The sequence below is a fragment of the Phyllopteryx taeniolatus genome, chromosome 4 (genome assembly GCF_024500385.1).
Source record: "Phyllopteryx taeniolatus isolate TA_2022b chromosome 4, UOR_Ptae_1.2, whole genome shotgun sequence".
In the NCBI taxonomy this organism is placed as follows: domain Eukaryota; kingdom Metazoa; phylum Chordata; class Actinopteri; order Syngnathiformes; family Syngnathidae; genus Phyllopteryx; species Phyllopteryx taeniolatus.
The window spans coordinates 5,613,357-5,627,112 of NC_084505.1; the positions used below are offsets into that span (position 1 = coordinate 5,613,357).

The following is a 13,756-nucleotide window of genomic DNA, read 5'->3' on the forward strand; positions in this document are numbered from 1 at the left end:
AGTGGCTGGAGAACACTCGTGTCATTAAGACTACTAAAAAAAAATAATAATAATAAAATACATTTGATGATGCACAATAACAGTAACAAACCACTTGACACGTAATCGTATTCGCGAGCGCGAATTCGCGTCACGGTCCCGGCAATGACAGCGTTAAAAGCCGGAGTCTCCACCTTTTTTATGTAAATCCATGTGACAGAGTGCGACTCGAGGTCTCACTGAATGAGGGGAGTTGGGTGGGGGAGTGGGGCGGGGGGAGTTGTCGTTATGGACGTGTAGCTACGCTCAGGAGGAGGAGGAGGTGTGGGTCGCCCTCCGCCGTGTTTGCATCTGTTCGAGTGAGGGAGGCGACAAGGCTACCTTTGGATGGAATCATGTCACAGGCGGCCGGCATTGCGACCACAGCATCAGTGTAACACACGGTGGCCATAGGCGGTTCCAAGGCACACAGAAATGGGTGGGCAGATAACGCGAAATGCTTTGTACGGTAAGGAATCATTGTTTAATGCCGGTTTTAGGATAACGTGCTATTTGAAGCGGTATTACAATGGTGTTGTCCTGTACATTGTCACGATAATGCTAAAAATGGCACTCCCGCAGTTGAGATTCATGTCTACCTTTCGTGGCTACATTGGAGGTGATTTGAACTGTAAACTGTTTACCTCGTGGGGCCACAGGGAAGATGTGGTGTTTCCCCTTGCCTTGTGATGGGTTGTGTGTTTCCCCTCATGAATAAACAAAGGGCAGCTATGCTGTGCGACGTCAATATATGGAGTTGGTATACAGTATGTGACATTATCCATGGCTAACAGCGAGGTGGGAACATCCATCTTTACCATATAACTGTGAACTGAGCTATTTGCCTTTGCTATTGCAAAACACTAGGTGGGTGTAAAAGCAGAAGTATTCCCCCCCCCCACACACACACAGAATAATGTATCTTATGTTATAAGTTTTTTTCTCCAGGGATCACTTCCCCAAAAGTATATTTGTGACTCCACTGTCAATGTAGAAGTCATCAAAGTAGCTCTGTGTCTAAAACAAGAACATTTAATATTTGTTTTGCAATAAACATGGAAGCTCCCGGCCATCACCTCCCCCTTATCATTTGACCATAAGCCTATCAGTAGAAGCAATGGGATAAGAAAGGCCACATGCTATTCTAATCATGCTCCATATTTTTCAATAATTACAGTGACAATAAACAACTCTATTTTAGCGAGCCTTGATAAAGCCTCTTGTACCTTGAATACGTTTATACCACCTGATCATTCTAATTAAAGCGCCAACATTAATCCAATTAGTAAAAGAAGGACAGACAGAGGAGGATATCGCTCTTCTAACTGAAATCAAGGTCGAGCACCTGAGTGAAATGCTGTCTTAGTATGTGAGTGCTGACTTACTTGTTTATAGTGTAAACAGTTTTTCCGTTTGTTTCAGAGCAGAATGTAACTTCAGTCATGTGTTTAAAATGAGTGAAAGTGGGTTCTTTCTAAATTACTGTGATGATATTTGTATTCAGCTATATCAGCGGTGTCAAACTCATAGCCCGGTGGCAAGTTCCGGCCTGCCACATTTCATGTGGCATGCGCAATCAAATCATGTGCGTCTATAACTATGTTTCTTGCTAAAATCTGTACCAAATTGCCAAATTGTCTTCACTTTAAATAACGCTAAGATGTTGCAAGCATTTTGTATGCTACCAGTAATTGTGTAAATAATTTTCCTTGATTTAAAAAAAGTAGTTACCAATCAATTGTAATAATAATTTAATAATACTAATAATTATTCATTTTTATGGTTTCATAGTCAGAACGGCCCTCTGCCTTCAACAACAATGAGGCCCGCCACAAAGCTGAATTTGACACTCGTGTACTTTAAAAGCCCTTAACCAGAATCAGAATCATCTTTATTTGCCAAGTATATCCAAAAAACACACAAGGAATTTGTCTCCGGTAGTTGGAGCCGCTCTAGTACGACAACAGACAGTAAATTGACAGAGAACACTTTGAGACATAAAGACATTGACAAAAAACAGTCACTGAGCAATAAAGGGTTAATAGTTATCTGGTTATGCTGGTAAATTATTATTATTATTTTTTGACAATTGCGCAAAAGATGCTGAGTCCTCAAGCACTTAGAGCAGTTCGAATGACTAATATTGCAATAGTCCGGTGCAATGACCATTGTGCAAAGGGCGCCAAGACTTCAAGGAGTGTATGCAATTTAAAGTGACGAGTAGCGCGATAATCTGGGACAATGTTGATTGTGCAAATGTTGCAGATACTCCTCAGTCAGTTAACATTGTTGATTCAATTCAATTTCTTTTTATTATATAAAGACTTTCTTCATCTAATTAATTTAATGACTAATAATGGTCTAGTCACACAAAAAAAATCACAAATCACAAATAAAATAGCAGTACAATAAGCCCCCATTTATGGAAGATAGGTTCCAGACCCATTTGCATTAGGTGAAAATCCACGATATGGAGACCATATCAGAAACCTTTTATAAATAGTTTTAACCATCCCACATACCGTAAACGCATTGAAACTTATTAAAACACACTTTTCAAACACATTGTAAAACTACTTGAACGCCAAGTTTGCAAGCATACAATGTATACAAAATACTGTTCTTGATAAGGGTGGCAGTAATGCCTAAGGTATGTTGCTTCATTGAGTCGACACTGACGTTCTTGTCTCGCATTCTCAATACAACGGCAGCGTCACTCCGTCCTTCCCGAAGCATATCCAGGATTTTTATCTTCTCCTGAATGGTCAGGATCTTCCTCTGGCACTTAGGCTAAGGCTCATCTTCGAAGCACTTAGGCTTCGAAGAGGCAGGACACTTGGGGGCCGTCGTAGGGCTTAAAACACAACTAAAAGTGGTTCTGTATGAGAATGTATGATGTTACCAGCAACCAATCAAAGCCCAAGCGAATGAAAATTCCTACAAGACAGCTTCAACGTTCATTATATGTATACATATGGACTTTTTACTGCATTTACACTTTGAGATTTTCACACTGGTCTCCATTGGGCGGAACAGTAGAGCTGGGATTTACTTGGGGGGGACAGAACTCAGACGCAGGATATTACTTCGCCCAAAGTGTACATTCACACAGCTGATGTAGCCTGGTGTGTTGTGATAAATTCAGTGTATGGCAACGGTGAACAATTTCTTTCAACATAAAAGGGTGAGGCCAGTGAGTTTCGGGTGTTTAAACTTTATGATGCCTTCCACACTGATGGTGCTACACCTCTCATACTACTTGAGAAGAGGCCAAATTTGAAATTTTAGGTTAAAATTGACAACAGCAGAGAATGGATGGATAGATTATAATTGCTCAAGGGAAATTTTTATTTTTCCATTTACACTGTTTTAGGTGGTGTTTCAAAGCATGGCTTCCCTCTGATAGCATCCCAATCTAAAAGTTAGTTTGACCTATTCACCTCACCCTATGCTCACATTGATGGTATTTTTTGACTGAACTCTTTCCATAAGAAGACAAAAACATGTTCACAAATTAAAACAGTCCCCAGGTATCTTAAAAAATTATATTCGTCAGTCGTAATACACCAGGCATCAGAGATCCTTTTTTAATAGAAAAAATCCTGTCATATGCAAATGAGCAACTGCTCCCTCCCCATCCTCCACCCCTGCGGGGTGTGCCAGTGTGAGTATGGTTTTGTGTTACCATGACGGCCAGAGGTGTAGGCGGTTTGTGCCCCAAAACAGAATTTTTAAGAATTTCTTTCTAAATAATCATAAAGACAAAGAAACAACTATTTTCACCAAGTCTCCAAATTACACTTGTCAATTTGTGTGCAGATACAGAACAATCAACTGTGTGCCAGTTATTAGAAGGTACCGCTGATAACGGTGGTAGCTCACACTAACCTGTGCAGGAGCATTTCAACTCTTAACTTTTTGCTCTGACATAGTCTTTCTGTTTACTTCGGCTGGTGTTTACAAATAGGGGGTCTTTGCTCAGCCCATCTGTCAAGTTACATTTGGAGAAACTATGTGTGGTTGGTATGATTTAAAGTAGCCTGTCTGTGATGATTTTTGGAACTAGGCTGTTCTTAATAATAACATTTAAAAAAAATACACTTAATATGTGGATATGCGCTACACAAACCCAACTTTTTGTGTACAAGCAAGAAGCAAAAATGTCAGTTTGACATAATAATTCCCCTTTTGATATATGTTTAGCACTCTCACTGGTTTTGCTTGGTAAATTTAATAGTAACAGTGTATTGACCAGATATTTGTGAACAAATGACTTGGATTCAGATTTTGTGACAGATCTTAAGAATTTTAGTCCCATCTGTTTGTCCACTTTGACAAGAAGTGAGAGAAGATTAAGAGTCCTATATTAGCTAGCTGCCTACAGGCTAGCTGCCATATGCTCGTCTCTGGTGATAAAAATAATGTAATCCAAACCTGTTGTGAATGTAATGTTTTTTTTTGCCTGTAAGAATGTTGTATTTTTGTCTTTGGCTGCCTTACTTGGCCAGAACACTCTTGTAAAAGAGGTTTTAATCTCAATAATGTTAAAGTGGTTAAATCAAGGATTTGATTGATTGATTGATTTATTTAAAAATGTATGCCATGGGTTTTGGAAAGGGAGGGGTCACAGTTGTTTGAGAGATGCAAAGTCTGCTTCTTGACTGCCCAGGTGCCCTTGAGCAAGGCACCAAAAACCACCCACGCCCTAGACTCAGTTTATGGGTCATCGTTTTCACACCAGATATCTCCTTGCATGGCTGTGTTTGTATGTTCAAATTCCTTGTGTGTTTTGGACATACTTGGCAAATAAAGATGATTCTGATTCTGATGTGTGTGGTGAGTCCAAAAAATAAACAGCAGAGCGGATTTCCCTGAAAGGATTATATGTTTAATACATTATATTAGTTCAACAGCTTTTATTCAAAATTTATCTCAATGCTACTGTAAATTTGGCCTTGAAATGCAAACAAACTATATAGCGAGTAATAACAGAATAGCAGAAAAACAAATTATACAAGTATATTGTAGATTGAGAGTTGCGGGGAAGAATATAAATTTAATTTATTGCTATGGCGGCTTGACTCAATTGAAAGAAAATATCCAAAGTCATGTCTATTGCTGGTGGCACTTTAGCCGACTGGTTAGCACATCTGCCTCACAGTTCTGAGGACCGGGGTTCAAATCCCGGTCCCGCCTGTGTGGAGTTTGCATGTTCTCCCCGTGCCTGCGTGGGTTTTCACCGGGCACTCCGGTTTCCTCCCACATCCCAAAAACATGCATGGTAGGTTGATTGAGGACTCTAAATTGCCCTTAGTGTGAATGTGTGCGAGAATGGTTGTTTGTTTATATGTGCCCTACGATTGGTTGCCAACCAGTTCAGGGTGTAGCTCTTCTCTTGCCCGAAGATTGCTGGGATAGGCTCCAGCATGCCCGCGACCCTAGTGAGGATGAGCATAACGGAAGATGAATGAATGAATCAATGTCTATTGCTGTTTGGTGATTAAAAGAGCAATAAAAAATAGGATGTATAATTTTGATTAACTTCACTGGACAAAGGTAGCAACAACCCTTCTTTGCGTCTGTTAATTATGTACAGTACTTCCTGGTGTCTATAGGACTGGTTTTGATTCCCAAAGTTGCACCCCTTCAGGTGGTTCTCTGGTGTGAGGTACCAGAACATAATCAAACCATGTTTGTTGAATCGGTTACATAATCATGTCTGCTAGGGTGTGTGGGCTAGCATCTGAGGCTGCTGAGAGTGTCTGAGTTCTATTCAAAATCAACTACATTCAATATGTTCTGTAAATACCAAGTAAAATCACAAAGTCATGGGATGCACCTTAACTTAGTGCTAAATGCATTTTTCACCCCCATCCATTTCCTTGCATATATGTGAGCAAGAGTAAGGAATACAGAACTTCAATCAGCATACAGCAGTTGCTAGGGTGTGTCAGAAACATATGTCTCAAGGTCAGATGACACTGGGAAAAGCATGTGTCACTGTCATACAAATGTGACTTCTGGCTTTGGGCAGCATGTCAACTTTATCAATGTGTAAATGGAGGATCCCCGCACAGGACACGCATACAGTATAGTATATATTGATGCACAATCAAAAATAGCACAGACACTTGCATGTTACTCTTGTTTGTTAGACATCTGTGCAAAGTTGTCTTTCATTCTGAACCTCAGGTCACATTTATGGCAACACCCACATTATCTCTAGCCAGCATGTTAGTGGCACTCAGTCAATACACACCACACATACACACCTCTCCACCAGCTTGTATTCTCTATTACAAAAGAAGCATCACTGGGTTACATTGAGATACACTGTGTAGCACAGAGAATGGATTACTTTTTGATTACTGTTACATAATCCAAGTGATGAGAATATTGAAACAGGAGAAGAGCTATAGCACTGCACTTGGTACCATCAAGCAGGCTCTTCAACTCCGCTGACTCATCTGTCCCTGCCACATCATCATGGTGTGAATTATTTAAGTCACTTTCCAGTAGGATAATCACAAAGTAGTGCACAAAAGCAAATACCTATGCTAACAATAATGATTTATGTTCCGTATTGATAGTCCGCATTAGGGTTGCAGGTGAGCTGGAGCCCGATCGCAGTTGACTTTGGGCGAGAGGCCAACACATCCAGGACTGAAGCAGTCAATACGGTTTTCATGATTAATCAGTACCAAAATGTGTGACTAAAACTAAACCATACAAAAACGTAACGGTTTTTTGGTAGCATAATATAAATCCAACAAGTGGCAGGACCCTGCACGATAGGTCAGTGGTTCTTGCACAAATACCATATACTGTATAAATGAGTGTACTGTAAATATTAGGTTGCTGTGAAATAGGAGACATTTTCAAGCCTTTTGCATCAGTGAATCCCATCTTTACCTTTGTGAACATGAGTTTACTGCATATATCGTGTTGAGTTAACTAGTCTTTGCCTGCCTTGTTTTGCTAAAGGTCTCAAAGCGACATCAAATTGTTATGTAAGAAAATGTTTTTCAATTAAAATATTTTTACTTCGATATTTTCTCACATGTTCGAGACATCCTGAGACAGATGTTTGTAACACCAATTGATGTTTTTGGTTTATTCCTATGTCCCAGTAAGAAGAATTTTTTTTTTTAACCAGTTTAGCACAAAAATATTCAGACAATGCATACAATCTGCCTTCCTCATAGTACCACCCTCTACACACCTACAGTACAATCAATCATAAAGATAATGAAAAACAATGAAAATGTAAGGGCTTTAATACCAGAAGACAGGTGTGACTGTGCTTAGGCAAGGCCATATAATTTAACATTCTCAAATTGACAGCATTTCAAAGTTTTCCAGCTGTCACTATTAATTGCCCCAAATGAGCAGTATCATTTTTCATATCTAAGTTTGATACTGACAAAAATGTCTAGCACGCTGTCAATGTGGCTTTAGACTGTGATGTTTTTTTTGAAATATTGAGCTGACTAATCTATTTAATGAGGTAGCTCTCATCTACAACCCCAGTACAACTAAAGGTACAGCCCCAATTCCAATGTAGTTGGGACGTTGTGTTAAACATAAATAAAAACAGAATACAATGATTTGCAAATCATGTTCAACCTATATTTAATTGAATACATTACAAAGACAAGATATTTAATGTTGAAACTGATAAACTTTATTGTTTTCAGTAAATAATCATTAACTTAGAATTTAATGGCTGCAACACGTTCCAAAAAAGCTGGGACAGGGTCATGTTTACCACTGTGTTACATCACCCTTTCTTTTAACAATATTCAATAAACGTTTGGGAACTGAGGACACTAATTGTTGAAGCTTTGTAGGTAGAATTCTTTCCCATTCTTGGTTGATGTGCCTCGACAGCTGTTCAACAGTCCGGGGTCTCCGTTGTCATATTTTACGCTTCATAATGCGCCACACATTTCCTCTTTTACTACTAAGCCACGCTGTTGTAACACGTGCAGAATGTGGTTTGGCATTGTCTTGCTGAAATAAGCAGGGTCCATGAAAAAGACGTTGCTTGGATGGCAGCATATGTTTTTCCAAAACCTGTATGTACCTTTCAGCATTAATGGTGCCTTCACAGATGTGTAAATTACCCATTAGCACTAACACAGCCCCATACCATCACAGATGCTGGGTTTTGAACTTTGCGTCCATAACAGTCTGGTTTGTTTCCTCTTTGGCCCGGAGGACACGACGTCCACAATTTTCAGAAACAATTTGAAATGTGGACTCGTCGGACCACAGATCACTTTTCCACTTTGCATCAGTCCATCTTAGATGACCTCGGGCCCAGAGAAGCCGGCGGCGTTTCTGAGTGTTGTTGATAAATGGCTTTTGCTTTGCTTAGTAGAGTTTCAAGCCGTGGCCCAATGGTTAATCAGAATCAGAATCAGAATCAGAATGCTCCCCGGGCGCTTCAGCAGCCCCCTGCTCCAGTGTCTTCCACTAACATGTGTATGTGTTCACTGTGATGGGTTAAATGCAGAGAACAAATTTCGTGTGCATGCATACATGTTCATGACAATAAAAAGGTGATTCTTCTTCTTCTTCTTCAAGTTGCATTTACGGATGTAGCGCCGAACTGTATTTACTGACATTGGTTTTCTGAAGTGTTCCTGACCCCATGTGGTGATATCCTTTACACATTGATGTCAGTTTTTGATGCAATGCCGCCTGAGGGATCGAAGGTCACAGGGATTCAATGTTGGTTTTCCGCCTTGCATGCAGTGATTTCTCCAGATTCTCTGAACCTTTTGATGATATTATGGACCGTAGATGATGAAATCCCTAAATTCCTTGCAATTGTACGTTGAGGAACATTGTCCTTAAACTGCTCGACTATTTTCTCATGCACTTGTTCACAAAGAGGTGAACCTCGCCCCATCTTTGCTTGTGAATGACTGAGCAATTTATGGATGCTCCTTTTATTCCCAATCATGGCACCCTCCTGTTCCTAATTAGCCTGTTCACCTGTGGGATGTTCCAAACAGGTGTTTGATGAGCATTCCTCAACTTTCTCAGTCTTTTTTGCCACCTGTCCCAGCTTTTTTGGAACGTGTTGCAGCCATAAAATTCTAAGTTCATGATTATTTGCTAAAAACAATAAAGTTGATCAGTTTGAACATTAAATATCTTGTCTTTGTAGTGTATTTAATTAAATATAGGTTGAACATGATTTGCAAATCATTGTATTCTGTTTTGGGAGGCACGGTGGCCGACTGGTTAGAGTGTCAGCCTCACAGGTCTGAGGACCTGGGTTCAATCCCCGGCCCCGCCTGTGTGGAGTTTGCATGTTCTCCCCGTGCCTGTGCGGGTTTTCTCCGGGTACTCCGGTTTCCTCCCACATCCCTAAAACATGCATGAATTGGAGACTCTAAATTGCCCGTAGGTGTGAATGTGAGTGCAAATGGTTCTGTGTACCCCGCCTCCTGCCCGTTGATAGCTGGGATAGGCTCCAGCATGCCCGTGACCCTAGTGAGGAGAAGCGGCTCAGAAAATGGATGGATGGCTGTATTCTGTTTTTATTTGTCTAACACAATGTCCCAAATTCATTGGAATTGGTGTTTTAAATTTAAAAGAGTTAATATTCAATATGCAAGTATGTATGAAATGAGATGTGTAAATTAAGTTTCTGTGATTATAAAACAGCACCAAGATTTTAAAATTCAAAATTAATATTGTTTGTGTCTTGAAAACCAAAAGTCATGTTTTCACTGAATCTAATTGCTGTAGAATGCAGTGCAAGACCTCTAGATACAAGGGGTTGCTAAGGAACATGAATTCACACATAGCAGCTGCGCCTCTTTAGAACTCAGTAATGCATTCAGCTCAATTTGCCTTGGACCATGTGCCCCAAATTCAATTGCTCTCCTGTGGTTGTGCCTAAAACAAAAGGCTATGTCAATGCTTTTAGTGGATAACCGTGCAGGATGAAATAGTGCAGTCATTACTTGATACATACAAATGGTAGGAGAAATTGGGACTCAAAGAAAGTGAACGAGTGGCAAGCAATTTAATGGTCACCGGGCTACTACTAACAGACTTAGAAGAGGTAGTTAAAGTAAGCTTAACCCCTCCCCTTACTGATACACACACACGCACACAAACACAAACATATGCATGCCTCCCACTTTATGACACAATGATGCGCTGCTAACTCTGGAAAAGGTTGGGGTTTCAAAATCAATAACTGACCTCTACCCACATTAAAATTGTAATCCTGCAAAATTATCCCAGTTTTTAATAAATGTACCTGTAACCTGATTACTTTTTTTTTTTTTAAATCTGTAACTGTAATGTAATACAGTTAATTTTCTACCATATTCCGTTACTCCCTAAGCCTGGTTATCCATAAAACAGTCGGGAACAAAAGGATTTTGATGGCATGGGACCTTAAGCACAATATGATGCAGAGACCTTCAAATAAAGATTTGTAGGAAATATCCCACAGAACAGAGTTATTTGTGAATTGGAATGCGGTTGCTACAGTTGCTTGTTGTATAAAGCGGTTATACAGTAGATGAAAGAGAAGGTGTGGTGTCTCTCTTCACCAGTTGATCATTAATAAAAATAAAGATCACAGCAGGGGTGTCAAACTAATTTTAGTTCTCGGGCCACATTCATCCCATCTTGATCTCAAATGTATCCGTGGCTTTATATGCTATAAATAACGACAATTGAAATTTTTTTGGGTCCACATAATTACAACTGCGGCACGGTGGGCGACTGGTTAGAGCGTCAGCCTCACAGTTCTGAGGACCCGGGTTCAATCCCCGGCCCTACCTGTGTGGAGTTTGCATGTTCTCCCCGTGCTTGCGTGGGTTTTCTCTGGGCACTCCAGTTTCCTCCCACATCCCAAAAACATGCATTAATTGGAGACTCTAAATTGCACGTAGGCATGACTGTGAGTGCGAATGGTTGTTTGTTTCTATGTGCTCTGCGATTGGCTGGCAACCAGTTCAGGGTGTACCCCGATGACAGCTGGGATAGGCTCCAGTACTACATACTTACAGTTATTTATCTTATATTATGTGTGCTTGCCTATTTGTACTTTTTTGTCCTTCTCTCTTAGAAAAACATACCTACACACCCACACAACTAAACATAGAACCATGGGGGGAAAATATCAGACCACCCTTGTTTCTTCAGTGTTTTGTTAATTTTTTTTAATGCCCAGTACAACTAAAGGTACAGCCCCAATTCCAATGAAGTTGGGACATTGTCCATCCATCCATTTTCTGAGCCGCTTCTCCTCACTAGGGTCGCGGGCGTGCTGGAGCCTATCCCAGCTGTCATCGGGCAGGAGGCCGGGTACACCCTGAACTGGTTGCCAGCCAATCGCAGGGCACATCGAAACAAACAACCATTTGCACTCACAGTCATGCCTACGGGCAATTTAGAGTCTCCAATTAATGCATGTTTTTGGGATGTGGGAGGAAACCGGAGTGCCCGGAGAAAACCCACGCAGGGACGGGGAGAACATGCAAACTCCACACAGGCGGGGCCGGGGATAGAACCCGGGTCCTCAGAACTGTGAGGCTGACGCTCTAACCAGTCGGCCACCGTGCCGCCAGTTGGGACATTGTGTTAAACATAAATAAAAAAAGAATCTGTCTTGTGATACAAATATAACTAAGCAGCTCTGAAAGTCCTGGTACATTCATTTGAAGTGCATTGAACCATGAGCTGCACAGCATTTCATGATAGGTTATATAACACAATTGTATGTACAATATCTGAGGGATGAGTCTCAGACCATTGCATGGTCCCGCCTATGTGCTAAGTTTACATACCCTGGCAGAATTTGTGATTTTTTATTTATTTATTTATTTATTTTAAATCCGACTGATTACTGAACAACATCCATCATTAATTTCTTTATGGTGATTTTTTTTGTTTGATGATAATGCTTTTCTGAACTGCTTGACAGTTTAATTTGAATCCTATTTATATAAAACAAAATGTGTTTCGCCTGGCCGTTCATCTTTTCTTTTAAAGAATTGTACCCATCTTACAAATTCTGCCCGGGTAATCAAACATATGAGCACACCTGTGTGTTTTCTCATTTACTAAATAAAAGTAGGGCTGGGAATTTCAAAATAAGAGCAAGTAAATAGTAGGTATATAGCGCCGGTCAAGCCAGCCTCCACTCGTAAATTTCAAAATAAGAGGAAGTAAATAGTAGGTATATAGCGTCGGTCAAGCCAGCCTCCACTCGTAAAGTAGCAGTCAAGCCAGCCGCCCCTAATTTTGTTCATACTAGGCATTACGGTAATAGGTCACCAACTTGCGGCGAAAGCCACCTTCAAAATAAAAGCTTCCCCATAATACGGACGTCAGTGCTCTTCGGTTAAGGAATGCAACCAGCAAAGTTAATTTGAATCTTGAGATACATTAAAAAATGTAGTTTATTTGATGTCTTAGGAAAAATAAATGGTAAATGGACTGCACTTATATAGCACATTATCTACATCATCACAGTGCCCAAAGCGCTTTACAAAGCCTCACATTCACACACACATTCATAAACCAATGAGCGACTGCTGCCGTGCGAGGCGCTGCCAGGCCCACTGGGAGCAAATTAGAGTTCAGTGTCTTGCCCAAGGACACTTCGACATGCGGACAGTCATAGCAGGGATTCGAACCTGTTCTACCTACTGAGCCAAAGCCACCCCAACATAATCCCATTGGTATTGCAAGACAAGTCCAGATCTGTGTGACAGACCACCAAGGACTCCACTAAAAGAGGTTTGATGAAGATCTCATATTGTATTTCAAAATAAAAGTCTCAGAAAACTAATAAACTACATTTTTTAATGCATCTCATGATTCCAATTAACCTTGCTGGTTGCATTCGTTAACCGAAGAGCACTGACGTCCGTATTATTGGGAAGCTTTTATTTTGAAGGTGGCTTTCGCCGCGAGTTGGCGACTTATTACCGTAATGCCTAGTATGAACAAAATTAGGGGCGGCTGGCTTGATTGCTACTTTTCAAGTGGAGGCTGGCTTGACCGGCGCTATATACCTACTGGTCTGGAGGTAATCAGGCTTGGATGTGGTCATTGAAAATGAAAATTTCCAAAAAATATGATTAACCACAGTTCATTTATGATATAACAAGGGGGGCATTTACTCTTTCACACCGGTGTACGTAGCTTTGAATAGATTTTTTCCCCTTAATAAATAAAATCACAGTTTAAAAACTGCATTTTATGTTAACATGGGTTATCTTTCAGATATTGAAATTTTTTTTATGATACAAAAAGTCCTCGATTTACGACGCACTCGACCTACGACGTTTCGACTTTACGACGCCCGTGCCTCGTCCGCCATTTTGTCCCAGCACCATAGTGTTTCTGCTTAGCTAGTGCATAGTGCTTGTCTGTGTTTGTGCGACGGGAGTATCTTCCTTTTTCGCCCTCCTTTTTTCACACTCTCAGCAGTAATGGTAAGTACAGCATCTTATTTTTTAATTTTAATTTCTTTATACGAAGTGTTAACCTTTCCTGCTACGGTCACCTGACCGTGGTCGGGAGACGCAGGGGTTAACTCCCTTCTCTCGTTGCACAGCTGAGCTGGGTGGCGGCAACAATAAAGGCACAAAGCACCAATTTGCTGCTTTAATGGCTTTATTAGCTCCTCTGCACATTAAACGTCAACGGGTCCTCCGCTTATCGCTACTCTTACCCGGTCGCCGTCACTACA

At 40.7% G+C, this 13,756-nt stretch overlaps 1 protein-coding gene across 2 annotated transcripts in view; it reads left to right on the forward strand.

Moving 5' to 3' along the window:
* The first annotated feature begins 253 nt into the window (after window positions 1-253).
* The window catches only part of neurl1aa (neuralized E3 ubiquitin protein ligase 1Aa), a 75,409-nt gene continuing 61,906 nt past the window's right edge, over window positions 254-13,756 (forward strand). For both annotated transcript variants that reach the window (XM_061772131.1, XM_061772130.1), the window contains exon 1: window positions 254-487. In XM_061772131.1, coding sequence (XP_061628115.1) covers window positions 454-487 — 34 coding nt within the window. In that variant the 5' untranslated portion in view covers window positions 254-453. The remainder of the gene's footprint in view (window positions 488-13,756) is intronic.